At 44.9% G+C, this 23547-nt stretch overlaps 1 protein-coding gene and 1 pseudogene across 1 annotated transcript; both read right to left on the bottom strand.

The window, feature by feature from the left end:
• Window positions 1-426: 426 nt before the first annotated feature.
• LOC128845925 (olfactory receptor 5A1-like) lies at window positions 427-23323 on the bottom strand (annotated as a pseudogene).
• Window positions 13576-19964, bottom strand: LOC128845926 (olfactory receptor 10A2-like; the record flags this gene model as incomplete). Its single annotated transcript, XM_054045016.1, has 2 exons — window positions 13576-14588; window positions 19863-19964. Coding segments are annotated over 2 exons (1059 nt in total), but the record flags the coding sequence as incomplete, so codon positions are not given.
• Window positions 23324-23547: the final 224 nt, after the last annotated feature.

Genomic DNA, 23547 nt, shown 5'->3' with positions numbered 1-23547 from the left:
GGTGGAGCATGGGTGGGGCTTCAGGGGGAGGAGGCCGAGCAGAGTTGGGAATCAGGGTGGGGCCATGTACCGGGTGTGCCCAGCCTCCCAAAATGGAGGACTCATGCGCCGCCTATGACTGGGACCATTACAGACCTCACACTGACTCCAAGCCTGCCCATCTGCCAAGCTTCAACTTCCCAGATGTAAGTGGGGGAATGGTCCCACTATTGTGGGGAACTTTAATGGCTTCTGCATTACCCCAGTGAAATGGACTAGCGGAAGGATCTGAGTCCTCGCTCCCACTTCCTTTACCCAGAGGCCTCCCTGCCCTTGAGGACTCCCCTTCCACTCTCCTGTCTGGCTGAGTCCTGGTAACCCCAACAAGGCTGGGCCCAGGATTCCTGGGGGGCTCGACCCCCAACCCTGCTGTGGTCACCTAGGACAGGGGCAAGGGTACTCTCTCTGCACTGGACACTTCCCTGACCCACTGATCATTACATACAATTTAAAGCAAATACAAGTTATTTAATCAACTTTTTAAAGATGGAGGCGATCAGGTAAGTGGAAAGAAAAGTGAAGGCAGAGGGGACATTCCAGGGAGAGGGGGCCATATGAGGAGAGATTAATAAGACTGGGACTTTTCAGCTTGGAAAAGAGACAACTAAAAGTGATATGATAGAGGTCTATAAAATCATTTGTAGTCTGGAGAAAGTAAATAAGGAAGTGTTATTTACTCCTTCTCATAACACAAGAACTAGGCATCACCCAATGAAATTAATAAGCAGCAGGTTTAAAACGAACACGCAACAAACAGTCAACATATGGAACTCTTTGACAGAGGACGTTGTGAAGGCCAAGACTATAGCAGGGTTAAAAAAAGAACTAGATAAGTTCATGGCCATTCTTACATTCTTATGTTGGAGCCAACAAACCATCAGCAGAGAGTGGGGAAAGTCCAGTCAAAACTGTGGAAAGTTCTCCAAATGCCCAGAGGTCCTGGCTTTTGAGGGCTTTGAGAACCCCACCCTACTTGTCCCTGAAGATGACTGAGATGACCTCACAACCTAACCCCAATTGGTTACGAATACATAGGTTTAAAGTCTCACCGCACTATACACTAGTAGAGAACCTGAGCAGTCAGCTATCGACACTTCTCTGCTTCTTTATTACACATTCAACATCATGGTGTTTGGGTTACTTGAGAGCCAGGTGGTTCTTTCCCCTCAGTAGTCTCCTCAGAGCTGCCTTCACCTCCTTGTTTTTCAGGCTGTAGATGAGGGGGTTAAACATGGGGGTTAAGATACTGTAGTGGATGGACACCAGGCCATCTAGCACCACCAAGGAGGCCGAATTGGGTCTGAAATACCTAAACAAGCCTGTCCCGTAGCATAAACCCACCACAATGAGGTGGGAGCTGCAGATAGAGAAGCCTATACACTTGCCTTCCACAGAGCGTATCCTCAGGATGATGGTGAGGGTATAAATGTAGGAGCCCAGGGTAAGAGAGAACAAGACCAGACCTATCATCAGAGCAAAGCGTCTTAGAGCAGGACAGGGCCACCAGGGAGGGGAGCTCACAACTGAAATGGTTGATTGCATTAGGCCCACAGAAATGTAAGTCCAACAGAGGGAGCGTGTTGATGAGGGCATACAAAGATCCAATCAGCCATGCACTGGCCACCAGCTGACTGCAGATGTGTTTGCTCATTGTCCTGCTATAACGCAACGGGTTGCAGATGGCAGCGTATCGGTCATAAGCCATCGCTGAGAGAATGAAAACCTCACTACACCCTGACAGGAGGAGGAAGAACATCTGGGCAAAGCAGCAGCTGACAGAAATGGTTTTCGGCTCTGATAAGAGGGTCTCCAGCATCTTAGGCACCGTTACTGAGGAGAAGCAGATATCTGAGAAGGATAAATGGGAAATGAGGAAATACATGGGGGTATCCAGGTGGGGATCAGCCCTTCTCACCAACATGATGGCCACATTGCACCCTAGGGTGGTCAGGTAAATAACTAGGAACACCAGGAAGAGGAAAGTCTGGAGCTGCAGGTCACTGGAAAGTCCCAGGAGAACAAACTCGATCACCGTTGTCTGGTTTGCCATGGACATTTATTCAGACAAAACTGTGACCTGTAAGAACAGAAAGAAATCATAGAATCATAGGACTGGAAGGGACCTCGAGAGGTCGTCTAGTCCATTCCCCTGCACTCATGACTGGACTAATTATTGTCTAGACCAGTGTTTCCCAAATTTGGGACGCTGCTTGTTTAGGGAAAGCCCCTGGCGGGCCAGGCCGGTTTGTTTACCTGCTGCGTCCGCAGGTTCAGCTGAGCACGGCTCCCACTGTAGGGAGGCTGCCTGGAGCAGTGAACCATGGCCAGTGGGAGCCATGCTCGGCTGAACCTGCAGACGCAGAGGGTAAACAAACCAGCCTGGCCCGCCAGGGGCTTTCCCTAAACAAGTGGTGTCCCAAGTTTGAGAAACACTGGTCTAGACCATCCCTGACAGGTGTTTGTCTAACCTGCTCTTAAACATCTTCCATGATGGAGATTCCACAACCTCCCTAGGCAATTTATTCCAGTGCTTAACCACCCTGACAGTTTTTCCTAATGTCCACCCTAAACCTCACTTGCTGCAATTTAAGCCTATTGCTTCTTGTCCTATCCTCAGAGGTTAAGAAGAACAATTCTTCTCCCTCCTCCTTGTAGAAACTTTTTATGTACTTGAAAACCGTTATCATGTCCCCTCTCAGTCTCCTCTTCTCCAGACTAAACAAACCTGATTTTTTCAATCTTCCCTCTTAGGTCATGTTTTTTAGACCTTTAATCATTTTTGTTGCTTTTCTCTGGACTTTCTCCAATTTGTCCACATCTTTCCTGAAATGTGGCACCCAGAACTGGACACAATACTCCCATTAAGGCCTAATCAGCATAGAGTAGAGCAGGAGAATTACTTCTCATGTCTGCTTACAACACTCCTGCTAATACATTCCAGAATGATATTTGCTTTTTTTGCAACAGTGTTATACTGTAGACTCATATTTAGCTTGTGAATCATTGGGAAGCACTTTTTAATACCAACACCCTCTTCTCCAAACTTCTACCTCCCCAAGCCTGCAGCATTTCCCTGTGGCAATATTGCCAAAGGGATTTAGACACCTAAAGATGCAGATGGGTACCTTGGGCCACATTTTGAAAGCTCCTAGTTGGAGTTCAGTGGGAAGTAGGCAACTAGACACTTTTGAAAATCCAATTAAGTGGCTGGACACCTCTAAAAATGAGGCCCCCAGCTCCCATTGAAATCAAAGGCTCCTGTCCTGCAGGGTGATGCCCTGGGCGTTGCTACCTGATGCTCAGGGTCACAGCACTGCTCGCTAAACATTTGGCCTGCCCACTGCTGGGCCGTGAAGATGGAGGGGCAGGCTAAACCTGAACGGTGCTGTGAAAAAATGATAAAAGGTGGAAAGAATTTCATGCAGCTCTACCTATCTGTGTCTTTAGACACATCTCTGTCTATATACCTTTGAAAATCTGGTGCTTGGTGTACGAAAGTCCCTGCATGGGGCATGACTAGGAATGGAACCCATGACCTCTGGATATAAAACCATGGGCTGCTAACTCTTTAGCTCTAGAAGCAGATGTATGGGACATAGGCTAAAGTGGACAACCTCTGTCCAGTCATACAATCATAGATGATTAGGGTTGGAAGAGACCTCAGGAAGTCATCTAGTCCAACGCACTGCTCAAAGCAGGACCAACACCAACTAAATCATCCCAGCCAGGGCTTTGGAAAGCTGAGCCTTAAAAATGTCCAAGGATGGAGATTCCACCACCTTCCTAGATAACCCATTCCAGTGCTTCACCACCCTCCTAGTGAAATAGTGTTTCCTAATATCCAATCTAGTCCTCCCCCACTTCAACTTGAGACCATTGCTTCTTGTTGTGTCATTTGCCACTACTGAGAACAGCCGAGCTCCATCTTCTTTGGAACACCCCTTCAGGTAGTTGCAGGCTGCTATCAAATCCTTCCCCTTCACTCTTCTCTTCTGCAGACTAAATAATCCCAGTTCCCTCAGCCTCTTCTCATAAATCATGTGCCCCAGGCCCCTAATAATTTTTGTTGCCCTCCACTGGACTCTCTCCAATTTGTCCACATCCCTTCTGTAGCAGGGGGCCCAAAACTGGACGCAATACTACAGATGTGGCCTCACCAATGTGAAATAGAGGGGAATAATCACTTCCCTCCATCTGCTGGCAATGCCCCTACTTATACAGCCCAAAAAGCCGTTAGCCTTCTTGGCAACAAGGGCACACTGCTGACTCATATCCAGCTTCTCGCCTACTGTAATCCCCAGGTCCTTTTCTGCAGAACTGCTGCTTAGCCATTTGGTCCCCAGCCTGTAGCAGTGCATGGGATTCTTCCATCCTAAGTGCAGGTCTCTGCACTTGTCCTTGTTGAACCTCATCAGATTTCTTTTATACCAATCCTCCAATTTGTCTAGGTCACTCTAGACCCTGTCCTTACCCTCCAGTGAATCTACCTCTCCGCATAGCTTAGTATCATCCTTGAACTTGCTAAGGATGCAATCCATCCCATCATCCAGATAATTAATGAAGATGTTGAACAAAACTGGCCACTAGAAAGTGCCAGTCACCTTATTATACTGTGCCTTACGGCAAGATGGAGATATGCTATTATGAAAGAGTCAAGGTAACAAGAAGATTCTTTTCATGGCAAGGGTGTTTCAGCTCTGAGAAATGACTGAAAAATTCCATCATGGGCTATGAAAGCCAAGTTAGTTTCCTTCCGGCTCATACATCATCACCCGTGATACTATTTCTGTGTTTGGAAATTCATAGCCATTCTGCTGCTGATGCGATCCCCCTCCACGTCTGGCCTGCAAGGCTTCTTCGCTGGGGGTGTCTTTCTGTGCTGGGCCTGCTGCCCAGGGTCCCCCTCACTCTCCCCAGCTGCTCACTGCAGCTGGCTCTGGATGGCTCCAGCCCCAGCTCCAGCCCAAGCTCCACCCTGTCTCAGCTCCAGCTCCACTCTGCCTCAGTACGGCTGCTGTTGCTGCTCTGCCTCCAGCTCCCTGGGCTCCTTCTCTGGCCCCTCTGGCTCTGGTTGCTGCAGCTCTGCTCCCAGCACAGGGTCTGCTCTGTGGGCTCCTTCTGTAACTCTGCTCCCAGTTCTGACCTACTCCCTGGGCTGCTTTTCTGGCCCCTCTGGCTGACATGGCTCTGTTCCCCCGCACAGCTCGGGCCCCCTGCTCTCTCCTTAGCTTGACCTCACTCTGTCTGAGACAAGCATTTCCAGCTCACACAGAGGACAGGACCCCTTGGCCTCCTGAGTCCCTGATTAGCCTGCCCGCCCTGTCATTCAGGCTGACCTGGAGCTTTGGCCTCTCCCCATTGCCCATGGGGACTGTCAGTCTCAGGGTCCTGATTTCTCATCGACCCCTCCCCTTTCCTTTAGTACTGGGAGCTTGTCAACCAAAACACCCCACTGAGTTTTAGTAAGGGGGCAACAGTCCCCTTACACATACATACCCATCTCTCTGTCTAGCTAGCTATCCGCAACACTGGTCCAGTAATGCTGGAACAGTTTTTGTACTGGGGGTGCTGAGCTGCACCCCTCTTACCCTGTCCATGCCCCTCACCGGCCCTTAGAGCTGGGGCTGGGAGCAGGGCAAGGCAGGGGAGGCTGGGGCCACAGCTAGGGGCGGGTGCGGAGCCCCAAGCGTGGGGTTGGCAGTCGGGCAGGACCCCTGGGGCTGGTAGCGGAGCCTCCGGGGCCCCAGCTGGGTGGGACCCCAAGCCAGTGGCCAGGACCCCGCATGAGGGCCAGCAGCCTGGACCTTGGGGTCAGCTGCTGGGTGGGACCCTGCATGTGGGCCAGCGTCCAGGACCCTGGGGCCAGCAGCGGAGCCCCAAAACGTGGGGCCAGTGGTTGGGACCCCACATGTGGGCCAATGGCCAGGACCCTGGGACTGGCAGCCGAGCCTCCGGGGCCGACAGTGGAGCCCCCGGGGCCAGCAGCTGAGCTGGATCACGGGCCGCAGCAGACCCCCGGGCAGCAGCGAGGCCAGTGACTGGGATCCCGTGCAGCAGGGGCCAGTGGCCAGGACCCGGGGCACAGGGCCGGCGGCCAGGATGCCAGGCACAAAACCTGAGGGTGCTGCAGTACCCCCCGGACCCTTACTTCCCACACCTATGCACTGGTCTGCGGAATGGAAGCACAAGGAATCCCAGTATTAATCTGCCAAGTTGAAAATTGTCCACTTATCCCATTCTTTGTTTCTTGCCTCTTAAGGTACTTTTGATCCATGACAGAATTGTACCCTTCACACCATGATGACTTAGTCTCCTTCAAATTAAATATAATGTGCATTAGCCGCCATCTTCATAAAGAAAAAATCCACAAAACAAAATTAATATGTCCCCTAAAAGTGATATCAGTATATAATCCAAAATTTCTATTTATTTCTTATTTTGTAAAGTACCAATATTCACATAATGTAGGATTCCCTCTCTACTTCTTCCCTTTTGTAAGATTGCAATTTATTTTAAATGTTACAACAATAGAAAGAACATAAGAATGGCCATACTGAGTCAGACCAAAGGTCCATCTAGGCCAATATCCTGTCTTATGTTAGTGGCCAATGCCAGGGGCCCCAGAAGGAATGAACAGTACAGGTAATCACCAAGTGAACCATTGCCTGTCACCCATTCCCAGCTTCTGGCAAACAGAGGCTAGGGACACCATTTATAAGACATTTTCCATGCTAGTTTATGCTCCCAATACTTCTGTTAGTCTTAAAGGTGCCACAGGACCCTCTGTTGCTTTTACAGATTCAGACTAAGATGGCTACCCCTCTGATATATTACAGTGTGTGTGTGTGTTGATCATCTAGTCCAACACCCTACTCAAAGCAGGACCAACCCCAACTAAATCATCCCAGCCAGGGCTTTGTCAAGCTGGGCCTTAAAAACCTCTATGGATAGAAATTCCATCCCCTCCCTAGGTAACTCGTTCCAGTGCTTCACCATCCTCCTACTGAAACAGTTTTTCCTAACATCCAACCTAGACCTCCAAGCTGCTACTCTGCTGGTTCAGAATGTAATGACCAATACTTATTTATTTATTTATAAATTAATTTTGTAGTAGTGGTCATAAATTTGAGTTTAACTTCATGTACCAAAAGATGGCTATCCAAAGTTTGTAAACCTTTGAAAAACCTTAAAACACACACAAAAAAATAATTCACATAAAAATGCCATTCCTCTTCAGTTTGTTTTTAATACGTATTTTTCTGTATTTCGTAACAATTTGAAAAATTCATAAAACAGAGATTTTTATTTTAGTTTGGCATACTCCTGTTTTGAAATTCAGTGCTATGGATGGGGAATTGTGAGTCAGTTATCCTGTATTTTTTTTAATTAATTGTATTTTTTTAGGTGCACCCCTAAAAATCAACATTTCAAATTAAATCTAAAAATTTTTACGCTCCACTAAATATGTGGGCTGTAAATTTCTGCAATAGTGATAGGGCCAGATTTTCAAAAAAGCTCAGGGCCAGATTTTTAAAGGTATTTAGTCAGCTAAAGATGTAGATAAATATCTAACTCCTATTGATTTCAATGGGTGTTAGGTGCTTTATTGCTCTTTGAAAATCCCTCTATGTGTCTAAGTAACTTTTAAAATATGGCCATTGGCCCTTAGCTCCCACTTAGGCATCTACACGAAGTGATCAAATTTTCAAAAGTGTTTAACCTCCAGCAGGTCCCCTCTCCTGCCCCTTCTTAGCAACAGGAGATGCTGGAATCTGTTTCTCGGCCTTGGAGAATCTAGACAAATCATTTAGATAACTACATGGGATCTGGACTCATTTGAGCACCTGACCAGCAGTGATCTTCAGATTGGAACCGGCCAGAAATGTTTTCATGAAAGATTTTTTCATTAGAAAATAGCAATGCATCAAAACCAGAATGTTTTGCTGGAAATAGTTGGTTTCAATGAATTGCCCAACTAAAATAATTCTGGAGGAAAATGAAAAACAAATAAAGATTTTTTTGTTTAGAAATTTAAGCAAATTATACTAAAATATAAAATTAAAACAGTCAAAAACTGAAATGACACGTATTGAAATTATCGAAATGAAACATTTTGATGGACCTGAACAGCAGTTCAGGGGGATTTTCAGTCTGTGAACATTTATGAGATTTTGACTTTTCATCCTGATTTGGAACGGGAAAACATTTTGAAATCTCAAAAAATTTCACAGTATAGGAAAACTGTTTCCCACTCAGCTCTGCTTCAGGTGTAAGTCATGAGCCCTACTGGCTTCAACTAGAAACAGGGGTGCTCAGAATCCACACAAAAAAAGGCTTTGAAGTGGCCCAGATTTGTCATTGACTTATCTAAATTCAAGTCTAAGTCCCCCTCTCTACCCATTGGAACAAAGATCCTTGTTTGAAGATTCACTGGCAGTACATTTTTCTCCTTTTCATCTTGTGAGTATGAAACTCACGTCTATACGTGTTTACAGCAGCAGGTTCCTATTGTCCCACAATCTGCCAAAGAAACTGACAGAAGCAAATCTGAGCTCTGATTTCTCCTCTTGCTGATGGTGTAATCCCTACAAGTGGTTGGAAAATTTCTGATAGAACGTTTCTCCATTGGAAAATTTTGTTTTATCAAAATCTAAATGTTTTGTTGGAATGCCGTCAATTTCCACATCACTGTGTTTCAGAAAAGAAAGAAACAAGATATGCAGAATTATAGAATATCAGGCTTGGAGGGAACATCAGGAAGTCATCTAGTCCAACCCCCTGCTTGAAGCAGGACCAGTCCTGAACTCTTTTTTTTTTTTTTTTGCCTCAGAACTGTAAATGGCCCTCTCAAAGATTAAACTCCCAACCATGGGTTTAGCAGGCTAACACTCAAACCACTGAGCTATGCCTGCCCCATGTAGATGATGTTTTGATATTATTGGAACAAAAGGTTGTTATTTTTTATTTTGAAACAACTTTACAGTTCATAGAATCATAGACTATCAGGGTTGGAAGGGACCTTGGGAGGTCATCTAGTCCAACCCCCTGCTCAAAGCAGGACCAATCCCCAACTAAGTTAAAACCAGAAACAAAATCTTTGGATTTAATTGGATTGAAATGTTTTCACTGATCCAAAATGAAAGGTTCTTTTTCAGAATTTCATTTCAAGGGAAATTTAAAAAAAAATGTTTCCATCCTAAACAAATTTTGAAATGTTGAAATTTCCCATGGAGTGGGAATTTCTAGTTTCAACCTCTAATAGCCCCCCTGGCTTTGATTGATGAATTTCTGATTCACACCAGGGCAAGTGAGAGGACAGTCAGATCAGGACATTTGGATGCATTTAAAAAAATAAACCTTATATTTTCAAAGATGAAAATCTGCAAGCAGGTGTCTGGGGAATATTTTCCTGGTTAAAACCTCGATTATTTCACAGTCATTTAGCAATCCAAAATGTGGATCTCTTTGTGTTTAGCTCCTGAAACACCCGGCAGCTTCCAGGATTCTACTGTCAGGTACAGCTCTGAGTCCCTGGGATAATCTAATGATCAATTAGGCCCTGGGTCTGCAGTGGGGTCTGGTACCATGTATCCTTGCAATCACGCAGATCTGTATTCATTGTAGTAGATCTGCTGAGAGGACCGGGATCTGCCACTCCTGGAAACAATGGAGCAGGTAACACTGGAGGGCAGTGCATGCTAAAGCAGGAGAATTCCCTGTTCAGCTCTCCTGGGAAAGCAGACCCACAGTAAGGGGTTCAGGGTAGGCAGACTGGGAAGAAGGGGCTCAGAGGAACTGAATGAATCACTGTGCCATGGAATGAAGGGATCAGGGAACCTATGACTGATGGACAGAAAAAGGAAAGAGAAAAACAGCCTGGCTGATTATAAGAGGGAAAAGAGCTGCGGGAACCCTGAATAAATAGACAGAACAATGCTTTAGCCCACATCCTCAGCTGGTGTGAATAGCCCTATTAACTGTACCAGCTGGGCATCTGGCCCCATTGACTCCAGTGGAGCTGAGGCTGATTCACACCCGCTGGGGATCTGAACAGTTGACTGCTATGGCTGATTTACCCAGCTGGGGATCTGGCCCATTATTCCCACGTGTGCAAATTTTTCTCCATATCACTGGATGATCTGATTTGTGTTTCAGTTTCTTGGTTCCAAACACTGACATTATTCAGTTAGGGCCAGATATTTAAAAGGAGTTAGGTGCCTAGTGGGATTTTCAAATGCATCCAGGTGTCTGACACTCAATGGGTTTTAGGTGCCTAGATGTTTTGAAAATCCTACTAGATGCCTAAATAACTTTAAAAATCTGACCCTTGGTGCATTTCTGGTCAGTTTTTTCTCTGCCGCGAACATACTGTCATCACTTACACTAGTGCAGAGGGAGTGGGAAATGCTGCTGGATCCCAATACAGGCACTCTGAGGTGGGTTTAATGTGCACATATGGCATCAAACCACACAGAATCAGGTACCACCTCTTCAAAAGGAAAACAACAGGTAGACCAGGTGTAAAACAGAATGAAACTCACTTGCAATCCATGTGCCCATTGCACATAAAGTGCAGCGTATCCCTCCCTCATGTCTGGGTCACAAATGCAAGAATAAATATATGAAATCTTCCATCTCCTAATTAATCCACAAAAAAAGGTAACTGACAGAAAGCAGGATGAAGTGTGTCTCTGATTCCTTTGGGAGCCAATCCCTGATGTTACCCCGGCTTAACAACCCAATACTCATTATAGGTCAGAAATTTATTAACATTTTACTTTCCACACAGCTGACACCACTACATAAAGTTCAACAAGTCATCTGAGTTTACATGATTTTATTTATTGATGTATGTTTAAATGATGTGACTTTAGCTGCATTATAGGTCTGGCAATAGCAACACTGGTAGTAGGCTGTTTAACACTTCCCACTCCAACTCCTGTTTGCAATTGCTTAGAAATGTGCCAAAATTCTCCTACTTTGCCTCTGCTTTGGCTCCATTTTTCAGCTGTTTCCAAGAAGCAGGGTGGTGACAAATGGGTGGAAATTTGCCGCCTTTGACAATGACCAGGGACCAACATTTGAACAGCTCTAATACTTCAAAGGATTCAAATAGGAAATTGTAATGTGAGGTGGTCTAGAACTCAAAGGTGGCCAGAAAAGTGTGTCTTGATTTGGCTGAGTTCTAAGCAATGGAAAATCACCGTTTATAATAGCTCAACCAATTTCATTCAACATTTGTCACTTACTGTCCTTAACATTCCAGCTGGGGTTTGTCAGAGGAAGCTAGGAGAGTAAAATAAGCTCGATGCTTTGAAAATATCAACTCCCAACCATGCTCCTAGGCCAGTGATACCCAAACTGTGGGGCATGTGTGGAGGAATGTTTGGGGGTTGTGGTGGTGCCCAGGCCAGCCCCATGAGAGGCGGGGAGGGAGCAGCCCCCAACTCTGCTACGGCCCTACCTCCAACTGTGGCCCTGGCTCCTGACCCTGTGCCCGGCTCCGCCCCCTACCTTGGACCCAAACCGCAGCCCCACCCTGGCCATGGCCCCAGTTGCCAGCCCTTACCACGACCCAGCCATGGCTCCACTTCCACACCCATCCAAATCCCCATCCCTGGCCCCAGACCTGCCCCCACCTGCAGTCCCAGCCTCAGCCCTATCACCCCTATCCACGCTCCACCCCCCCAGGAGTTACAGCCCTTGCTCCTGGGGGGGGGGTGTCTGGACAGGAGTCAGGGGAAAAGTCCCCTGAAAAGTTTGGGGACCTCTGACCTTCCTGCATTGTTCTGAAGTAGACACATGGTAATCTGTTTTGTCTTCTGGGTACAGTTCTATCCTTTCCCTCACCAGATTACTCTCTGGCCTAGGGGAAGGTGCACTGGATTGGGAGCCAGGAGGCTATTCTCACTCCTCTGAATGACTGCTATTAGGAAATCTGTGCGCTCCAAACCCCTTATTAGTGAGCAAGACCTCAGACCTCTGTCCCAGAAGAGCGACAAGTATCAGCCATTCCATTTCACAGGTGACATTTTACGGAAGTGAATGGAACCACACTGATTTACAGCATGTGGCGATCTGCTCCAGAGGACCCCAGAATGGACAGTGACTGGTATGGAGATCTGTAGTGGATGGAGATGAGGAGACCTTGCTAGAGCTGACTGAAAATTTCCCGACAGACCTGACGTGCTCCCTGGGAACAGGTGAATTCTGTAACAGCATTTGATGTAACCAGGCCGGGAAGCTGACCGGCTAACCTGCCCACCATTCAGCCAGCTTAGCAATTGGAAGGCCAGTTGCCAGGTGACCAGGACTGCACAGGTCCCAGGCAGCCTTCTGGTCACTCAGCGTTACTGGCTCTGCTGTAGCCCACTTGCTGGGCAGACATTCCCCAACTCCCTGGGCAGCCGTCACCTCAACTCCTTGAACAACCAACACCTCAGCAGCTAGCTCACTGGACAGGCAGCTTCCCATCTCCCTGGGAAGCCCAGAAAGTCAAGCGGCCCCATGAGCCTGTGAAAAATTTTTAAGGTTTCACTTTTTGTCCCCGGGCTGTCAACTTGGGATGAAAATTTGTTCCAACACCCACAGGAAGGAAATTCTGTTCTCCAGGCAGCTCTATGCCCCGCCCTAGTTCATTGCAGAAGCTGGAAAGTGTGTAGCTAATGGTGCACAGGCCTAACGGAAGAGAAGGGATGGTCTAGTGGCCTCAGGCCAAGAAAAATTGGCTTCTAGTCCTGGTTCTGTTACAGATTTCTGAAGCAATGTTTTGAGAGTCACTTCCGTCAGGACTTTTGTGATCAGCCACCAACTTGATAGGTCTGCAGCATGATTTTCAGAAGTGTTGAGTGCTCACAACAGCAGCAGAGGTCACTGGGAGAGCCCAGTCCACCTCAGAAATCATTCCCAAGGAGTCTCAATTCAGTCACTAAGGCGACCAAAACCAATAAGGACTTCGGCCAATTGTGCCCCCAGCAGTGTGTTTATTAGACAAGTCACATTTTCTGAGGACTAGAGGTCACTGGGAATTTTTCAATGAAAGTTTTTTTTTCCCCAGTGGAAAATTTCAATTTGTTGAAATGGAAATTCTGGAGGGGAAGTTTTGGTTTTGATGAATGTTTCATTGGTCTACAATGGGATCTGAACGAAAAAAGAGAGCCCACTCCAAGAGCAGACTGGGATAGGACACTAACCTGGGGAGTGTATAGTCAGTCTACCAATCATGCTGGTGGGAGTTGTTCCACTTTGTATAAATAATTCCATATTTAAAGCTCTACAGCTTGGTGCTTCAGGGGATGTGGGTGAGCTGAGTTTGAATCCCTGCTCTCCCTGTTTTGAAGCAGGAAACCTACAGCTGAGCCCCCACTGACTTTGGGGGAAGTGTGGCCTTGGGGCAGAGAGTGCTTGGGGACACAGCCTGCGTTAGGGGAGGATTAGCTTCCCCTGGCCTATTATACCCGTCGACTATGACCCTAATGACCAGGCTATTCTGGGGTGGGTGGGTATTGCTCTTGTTCTTTGTGAAAAATTTTAGTAGACCTTAGATTCATCCTGAGGCAGAACAGACTGGGAAATCTGTTTCCCAGTCAGTGCTAGCAAGGAACCATTTTGTGCCACATATTTCTCTTCAGGGCGGTTTGGATATCGCTGTTCCTCAGGCTGTAGATAAAAGGGTTCAACATGGCAGGCAAAACAGTGTAAAACAGGGAGAGAAGTTTACCACCATCTGGAAATCCACTGGACCTGGGTCGTAAATAAAGGAGGATGCCAGAACCATAGAATAAAGCCACAACGATGAGGTGGGAGGAGCAGGTGGAGAAGGTTTTCCTCTTGCCCTCAGCTGATGGCATCATAAGGATGGTGGCGATAATCCGGATATAGGACAACAGGATCAGGGCAAAAGGCACCATTCCAAAGAAAGTGACCATGATGTAAGTTAATGTTTCATTCATGGAGGTGTCAGCACAGGCCAGCAACAGCAGAGGGGCCGGGTCACAGAAGAAATGGTTGATCTCTTTGGAGCTACAGAAGGGTAAGGTGAACACCAAACCGGTCTGCACTACCTGGGCCGGGATGCCGATTGTCCAGGAAGTGGCTGCCAGCAGGACACACACCTTCTTGTTCATAATCATGGGATAACACAGGGGGTTGCATATTGCCACATAGCGATCATACGCCATCGTGGCCAGAAAGGAAGACTCCGTGCTCCCAAAGCAAAGGAAGAAGCACATTTGCATGGCACAGCCAGCAAAGGAGATGCGTTTGTCCCCTGAGATGAGGCTCACCAGCATTTTGGGGACAGTGACCGAGGTGTAACCGACCTCTAAGGCAGACAAATTAGAGAGGAAAAAGTACATGGAGGTGTGAAGGGTGGGATCCACCAAAGTTACAAGGATAATGAGGAGGTTTCCCACCACAGTGACCAGATAAATGGCTAACAGTGCCACAAAGAGTAAAACCTGCCTCTCTGGAGAGGTAGAAAATCCCATGAGAAGAAACTCAGTCACCACTGTTCGATTCAGGTTCATCATTACTTCATAAGTATTCAACTGGAAGACAAACAGAGACAGGTATTACGTGGTGTATCCACCATCTCCAGGTCTTCTATCAACCAAGATTGGATGCCTTACTTTAAAGGTCTGTGGCTCTAGGGAAGCCCAGCAGCCACACAGCCCTGAAAATGAGGTCCCATTCCCTTCCGCAGAAAATATCAAAAATGGTTTTAATTTGGAATGAAACCCAATTTCAAAATATTGAAATATTTCATGAAACAGAATCACTTTTCTCTCTCAACTCGACTCATAACTAGAGCCGGCCAAAGTATTTATTCTGAATTGCAGTCATTATAAGTGGGCTTGAATGAAAAGGAAATAAAGGACTATGCATCAGATTCTACCTCTCGGGTCAATAATACCTTAGTCACCAATGAGTGCCACTGATTTCAAAAGAGAGATTCTGTTACCCTTTCTCTCAGGCTGGGATTTTCAAAGGAACCTAAGGGTACATCTACACTACAGGGGGGAGTCGATTTAAGATACGCAAATTCGACGTATCACAGCCGACTTACCCCGCTGTGAGGACAGCGGCAAAATCGACTTCTGCGGCTTTCTGTCGACGGCGCTTACTCCCACCTCCGCTGGTGGAGTAAGAGCGCCGATTCGGGGATCGATTGTCGCGTCCCGACGGGACGCGATAAATCAATCCCCGAGAGGTCGATTTCTACCCGCCGATTCAGGCGGGTAGTGTAGACCTAGCCTAAGAGATTTATGCTTCTTAATTTCAATGAGATTTGGGCACCTCATTCCTTTATGCACTTGAAAATTCCAGACTCACTGCTGATTTCAATATGACCATTCAAGCAGTGAGGTACTAACTCAATATGTATAAGAATGTTGACCTGTGCGACCAAGATTACTTGAGACAAAAATCCAATTCACTTGGATCATGATTTTCTTGAGTCTAATGCTGGAATATCATAAATATTTCACACAGAATGTATTCACACTCCATTCCTCAGGCCCTGATTTTATAATCAGATTCATGTGAATTAACCTGTAGCCCATGTGTAGAGAACTGAAATCAATGTTTTCTCCCTTTCCCCTATATTTTAGCTGACTTCTTTATTTAGATTAAAAGTTCTTTGGAACAGAGACTTCCTTTTATTCTGTTTATCCAGTACCTAGCCCTATAGGGTCCATTCTTGGTTGGTCCCTAGGGAGTAGCATAATAAACATGGTAACTACTACTAACAAGAATGTTACTCTGCATGGGCATAAGGGAACATCTGCATGAATCTTGTTTCAGAAGCAGGGTTATAGCTACAGCCAGATGCTTTGATTGATGGAAATCATCATGAAACAAATGACCAGTTAATAATAATTGTCACAGTTCAGGGCTAGCAGCACCTCTGACCTTTTTCAGCGTCTCCCTGAATGCACCATGTTATAGGGTACATCTACACTACCCGCCAGATCGGCGGGTAGCGATCTATCTATCAGGGATCGATTTATCGCATGTAGTGTATATGCGAAAAATCGATCCCCAATCGCTCTCCCATAGACTGCTGAACTCTGGCTCGGCGAGAAGCAGAAGCAAAGTCGACGGGGGAGCGGCGGTCGTCAATCCCGCACTGCGAGGATGCAAAGTAAGTGATTCTAAGTTGATCTAAGATATGTCGACTTCAGCTACGCTATTCTTGTAGCTGAAGTTGCGTATCTTAGATCGATCCCCCTTCCTCCCCGCCCCAGTGTAGACCAGGCCCTAGTGACAGGCATCTTGCCTTCACCTCTCTTGAGTGGAATCCTACAGTTCTCCCACTGTCAGAGAAGGCTACAGCCCGTTGGGTACCAACTGTGTTTACTCCACAGGCCCAGCCAGATTTGGCTACCCTGCAAGGATTCCCTTTGGGATCCGGGTCTAGTGGTGAATCCAGTGACCACAAAACAGTCTTTTCAAAACAAAGTATTGTTTAATCTCAGCAGCAGGAATCAAAGCATAATGATTAAACAACAGAAGGCCTACATGCACCTGTCTCACTTAAAGCTTATTCAAATACCCATGGTTCTAGGACTGGGGTTCAGACTGCTTTCCCCTTCTCCCTGTGTCTGTCTCTGCCAAGCTCCGAGGTTCTGGTTTTCATCGACTGCAAAGTTGTTTGATTCAGTTTTCCACTTGAATCTGTCCCTCCACCCCCATATCAAGCTGGAAGTTCAGACTCAGTCACAGGTAAACGTCAAAGGAATTGACACCTAAATTGTCCTGATAAGTATTGGTGAATGGTGCAATCTGAAAATTATACTTTTCTTCCTGCCTACCTGCTGTCCACTTGCGTGAGAGTTAACCTCTTTGTACCAATATAGCAATAATAAATAAAATAATATAGACATCTTCCATGTCCCTCACAATGATAATAACTTTATTTACCACCAAAAACTTTGGCAAATATCAACAATGAAAAATCTTATCTTTATATATAAAAGAAATGAAAAAAAAAAAGCTTTTATTGAATTGATAGCAATAGATTAACAATTACAGCAATCACATAGAGTTTGCCCATTTGTTTTATTTAATGATTAACTAGACAGCTAGTCATTATGTCTTAGGGAATTTTCTTTTTCATGTTTTTTCGCCACATTTTTTGTATTGATAATAAAAAATAAACAAATATTATAATTTTCATCCTTTTAAATAATTTTACAGTAATTATCCAAAACACGGCAGCTTATAATAGGGATTCATAGATTCATAGATTCTAGGACTGGAAGGGACCTCGAGAGGTCATCGAGTCCAGTCCCTGCCCTCATGGCAGGCCAAATACTGTCTAGACTATCCCTGAAAGACATTTATCTAACTTACTCTTAAATATCTCCAGAGATGGAGATTCCACAACCTCCCTAGGCAATTTATTCCAGTGTTTAACCACCCTGACAGTTAGGAACTTTTTCCTAATGTCCAACCTAAACCTCCCTTGCTGCAGTTTAAGCCCATTGCTTCTTGTTCTATCCTTAGAGGCTAAGATGAACAAGTTTTCTCCCTCCTTCTTATGACATCCTTTTAGATACCTGAAAACTGCTATCATGTCCCCTCTCAGTCTTCTCTTTTCCAAACTAAACAAACCCAATTCTTTCAGCCTTCCTTCATAGGTCATGTTCTCTAGACCAGTGTTTCCCAAACTTGGGACGCCGCTTGTTCAGGGAAAGCCACTGGCGGGCCGGGCTGGTTTGTTTACCTGCGCATCTGCAGTTTCGGCACATCGCGGCTCCCACTGGCCATGGTTCGCCGCTCCAGGCAGACGTGAACCATGGCCAGTGGGAGCCGCGATCAGCTGAACCTGCGGACGCAGTAAACAAACGGGCCCAGCCCACCAGGGGATTTCCCTGAACAAGCGGTGTCCCAAGTTTGGGAAACACTGCTCTAGACCTTTAATCATTCTTGTTGCTCTTCTCTGGACCCTCTCCAATTTATCCACATCTTTCTTGAAATGCGGTGCCCAGAACTGGACACAATACTCCAGTTGAGGCCTAACCAGCGCAGAGTAGAGCGGAGGAATGACTTCTCATGTCTTGCTCACAACACACCTGTTAATACATCCCAGAATCATGTTTGCTTTTTTTGCAACAGCATCACACTGTTGACTCATATTTAGCTCGTGGTCCACTATAACCCCTAGATCCCTTTCTGCCGTACTCCTTCCTAGACAGTCTCTTCCCATTCCATATGTGTGGAACTGATTGTTCCTTCCTAAGTGGAGCACTTTGCATTTGTCTTTATTAAACTTCATCCTGTTTATCTCAGACCATTTCTCCAATTTGTCCAGATCATTTTGAATTATAACCCTTGTGTCGTTGCAGTCTATATGGTTTTATAAAAATATGCTAATGAGTGAATATAATGTAACTGGAATATGCTTCATGCAAAAGGTCTCTTGTAAGGTATCATTACAAAGCTTATAAACTACTGAGTGTGATCATCCTATTTATATAAAGGTAACACTCTTGTATCTGAAACTAGAAATATAAAATATAACTCTGAGGGTCTATTGTAATTATGCAAAGTGTGGGCCATTAATGGTGGTTTGGAATCTTGATGACTCCCATTAGCCAGGACAATTGACTGAATGGCTCTGTTGCAGGCAGGTCCTCCTGTGAGTCAGATTGGAAGGAATGAAGGCTTGGGGTCTTACAGTGACATGTGATCATGTCACCTGAACTGAAATCCATCTTTAACCTGGTGCTTTTCCAGTAAGGAGGGGTAGGAACCCCCCAAAAATAAAAAATTCCCACCTTATGCAAAAAATATATAAGTAGTGAAACAAAAAAAATGGAAGGGAACCATCATGAAGAATCCCCTAGCTACCACCTGAGCTGGAACAAGAGCTGTACCAGGGGAAAGAATTGTGCCCAGGCCTGGAAGGTGTCCAGTCTGAGAAAAAAACTTACTAAATCATCTCTAAGGGTGAGATTATCTGTATTTAGTTTGATTAGAAATAGATTTGCGCATTTTATTTTATTTTGCTTGGTAACTTACTTTGTTCTATCTGTTACTACTTGAAACCACTTAAATCCTACTTTCTGTATTTAATAAAATCGCTTTTTACTTATTATTTAACCCAGAGTATGTATTAATACCTGGGGGAGCAAACAGCCATGCATATCTCTCTATCAGTGTTATAGAGGGCGAACAATTTATGAGTTTATCCTGCATAAACTTTATACAGGGTAAAACAAATGTATTTGGGTTTAGATCCCATTGTAAGTTGGGCACCTAAGATATAGAGACAAGCACACTTCTGTTAGCTGATTTCAGGTAAACCTGCAGCTTTGGGGCAAGTAATTCAGACCCTGGGTCTTTGTTGGAGCAGACAGAAGTGTCTGGCTCAGCAAGACAGGGTGCTAAAGTCCTAAGCTGGCAGGAAAAGCAGGGGTAAAAGTTGTCTGGGCACATCAGGTGGCAGCTTCCAGGGGGTTTCTGTAATCTAACCTGTCACAACCCTATCCTCCAAATCAGTTGCAATCCCTCCCAGTTTGGTATCATCTGCAAACTTAATAAGCGTACTTTCTATGCCAATATCTAAGTCGTTGATAAAAATATTGAACAGAGCCAGTCCCAAAACAGACCCCTGCGGAACCCCACTTGTTATACCTTTCCAGCAGGATTGGGAACCATTTATAACTACTCTCTGAGTATGGTTATCCAGCCAGTTATGCACCCATCTTATAGTAGCCCCATCTAAGTTGTATTTGCCTAGTTTATTGATAAGAAACCGTATCAAATGCCTTACTAAAGTCTAGGTATATCACATCCACTGCTTCTCCCTTATCCACAAGACTCATTATCCTATCAAAGAAAGCTATCAGATTGGTCTGACATGATTTGTTCTTTACAAATCTATGCTGGCTATTCCCTATCACCTTACTACCTTCCAAGTGTTTGCAGATGATTTCCTTAATTACTTGCTCTATTTTCTTCCCTGGCACATAAGTTAAACTAATTGGTCTGTAGTTTCCTGGGTTGTTTTTATTTCCCTTTTTATAGATGGGCACTATATTTGCTCCTTTCCAGTCTTCTGGAATCTCTCCTGTCTCCAATGATTTTCCAAAGATAATAGCTAGAGGCTCAGATACCTTCTCTATTAGCTCCTTGAGTATTCTAGGATACATTTCATCAGGCCCTGGTGACTTGCAGGCATCTAACTTTTCTAAGTGATTTTTAACTTTTTTTTTTTTTAATTTTATCTTCTAAACCTACCCCCTTCCCATTAGCATTCACTATGTTAGGCATTCTTTCAGACTTCTTGGTGAAGACCGAAATAAAGAAGTCATTAAGCATCGCCGCCATTTCCAAGTTTCCTATTCCTGTTTCTCCCTCCTCACTGAGCAGTGGGCCTACCCTGTCCTTGGTCTTGCTCTTGCTTCTAATGTATTGATAAAAAGTCTTCTTGTTTCCCTTTATTCCTGTAGCTAGTTTGAGCTCATTTGATGATACTGAAATACTTTTGGCTACTGCTATTAACAAAGTATTTAACCCTAATTCCTAATACTGTATCTTTAGCTTTCCATGCCTCCTTTTCACCTTTCCCATGTTATTGATGCTTATATATATATCATGACCACAGCAGTCTCTGGAATCTCTGCTGGGGAGGAGACCTCTGTTGACTAGAGCTGGGTGAAAATTTTCCATAAAAAAAGGATGATTCAATTAAATAAAAAAGAGACTGTACCAATGTTGTTGTATTTTGATTGAAAATTATCAAAATGTTTAATATAATATAATATAATATAATTAATATAATATAATAATTGTTGAAATGATAAAGTCAGAATAAAGGGCTTCATACTTTAAAAAATGAAACATATCAACTTGATTGAAATAAAATGTCTTGGTAAGGTTGTTTCAATATTTCCAAACTGAGGGGATTTTTGGCATGTTAGTTGCATGGGAAATTTCAGAAATATGAGTTTTTCTTCCAGATCTGGATGAATGAAAGTTTCAAAATGTAGAATTTCCTGTGGAATAGAAATTCCAAGATTTGACCTGCTCTCCTATCAACTTTATAACAGTCTGCACACAGAGCCATCCTCCATTTCAAATTAAACAAGCCATGTCAACAATAGGTAGCATTTTCTGTTCATTTATCTGGAGCCAGATCAAAAACATTCCCAAGGAGGAGTGGGTTACAATATATATGTTTACCCAAAGGTCCTGACCCCCTTCTTGGTTATTCACAGCACAAGAAGTAATAGCACTAGCACTGTAGCATATAGAGGCCTCAATCACCAACCAGTTCCCTGTTGTGCTGGGTGTTTCACATACATGTATTAAAGAGACAGCACCTGCCCCAGAGAACTTATGAGCAGGATGCAACAGGTGGAAAAGAAAAGAAAAGAAAAGAAAAGAAAAGAAAAGAAAAGTTCAGTAACAATGGGTAAAGATAGGAAGAGGTCTGTATCTCCCTCACCTTTTTCCTTTGCATCCCCTCCCAGATACACCAGGTCTTTCACTAGCTAACACACACTAGTTTTATGGGAAACACATAAAATATTCCCAACCTGTCAATCTCTCCTATTCCTTTCTTCCAACTCCTGGATGGACCCAGGTCTACATGGCCACACCACACACCCCTCGTCAGATCCCTCCCCATTAATTACACTTCTTTCCAGACCCCCTTTATTCCCTTCTCTCACTAGCACCTTTGCACCTTCTCCCAGGCTGCCAGGCTGAGATTTTCAAAGCTGCCTGACAGTTTGGGCACCCCATTCCCATTACACTTCACTGGAAATGGTACCCAAATCCATGAGCTGCTTTCCCTGAACCAATTCTGCACAAACATCTCTCTCCTTCTTCATTTCAATCTTCAGAACAACACCTTATTCAAGAATCCCTCCAATAATACTTCCAGTCCCAAAAGAAAGAAAGAAAGAAAGAAAGAAAGAAACTAGGATGCCTGTGCTACTATCCAAGCAACGCTCATTGCCCAGTTGTGTGTGTTCTGTCACACTCCATCCATCCATTGCCTGTTGTTATCTGCCCTAGCATGTTGACTTGTCATGATCAGCTGAGTCAATAGGCTCTTAGAAGCAAAGACCATGTCTTTACTTCCATTGTAAATCACCATGAACCCCACCTAGCTCTCAATACATGGCTTAAAAAACAATGTGAGACAATATCATTATTAGTTCTCTAATAAAATCAAGAAAGTCTCTCACCTGCCTTGAGAACAAAGGGCCATTTCTTCAGTGGCTCATCAGGCAGCTATAAGTATGAGCCAAAGAACATGTCTAGGGATACGAGCCCCTGTGGGTGATCTCACTGATCTCTGCAAACAACTGCGGCCACCCCAGGGCATTGTCCGCCTTGAACACCAGTGTGAATAGTGAGGATTCGTGAAGCTTAACATAACCAACTAATATTTCAGCACTCAAGTGAGTAACTCTTCCTCTAGCAGTTAGTCCCAGAGTTCTCCTGCCTGCTTCAGCATGGATCACACATTGCCCAAAAGAATAAGGGTTGCAGGATTGGGTCCTTAAGGGTGTGACAGGTTGGATCACAGAAACCCCCTTGGGGCTGCCACCTGATGTGCTAAGACTACCCGTGAGCCTGTTTCCCCTGGCAGCTTAGGACTTCAGTGCCCTGCCTGGTTTGAGCCAGACACGCTTATCTGCTGCAAACCCAGACCCAGGTCTGAACCACATCCCCCAACAGCTGCAGGCTTAACTGAAAACAGCTTAAGAAGTGTTCCTGTCTCTAACACTCAGATGCCCAGCACAAAGTGGGGTCCAAACCCCAAATAAATCCGTTTTACCCTATATAAAGCTTATAGAGGGTAAACTCATAAATTGTTCGCCCTCTATAATACTGATAGAGAGATATGCACAGCTGTTTGCCCCCCTCCACCCTGGGAATTAATACATACTCTGTGTTAATTAATAAGTAAAAAGTGATTTTATTAAATACAAAAAGTAGGATTTAAGTGGTTCCAAGTAATAACAAACAGAACAAAGTGAATTACCAAGCAAAATAAAATAAAACATGCAAGTCTAAACCTAATACAGTAAGAAGCTGAATACAGATAAAATCTCACCTTCAGAGATGTTCCAATAAGCCTCTTTTACAGATTAGCCTCCTTCTAGTCTGGGTCCAGCAATCACTCACACCCCCATGATTACTGTCCTTTGTTCCAGTTTTTTTTCAGGTATCCTTTGGGAGGTGGAGAGGCTATTTCTTGAGCCAGCTGAAGCCAAAACTGAGGGGTCTCCTAGGGGTTTAAATAGACTTTATCTTGTGGGTGGACACCCCTCCCTCCCCCTGTGTAGAATCCAGTTACAAAATGGAGTTTTGGAGTCACGGGGGCAAGTCACATGTCCATACATGACTGAGTTCCTTACCAGCCAAACCACATTCCTGGGAAAGCTCAGATGTGGATTGGCGTCTCCAAGTTCATTGTTGGCTTAAGTGTTTCTTGATTGGGCACTTACTTTGTACATTCCTTTCTCAAGAAGCTGACCAAAT

Source organism: Malaclemys terrapin, chromosome 12 (assembly GCF_027887155.1).
Source record: "Malaclemys terrapin pileata isolate rMalTer1 chromosome 12, rMalTer1.hap1, whole genome shotgun sequence".
In the NCBI taxonomy this organism is placed as follows: domain Eukaryota; kingdom Metazoa; phylum Chordata; order Testudines; family Emydidae; genus Malaclemys; species Malaclemys terrapin.
This window is presented reverse-complemented; position numbering and strand designations above follow the sequence as displayed.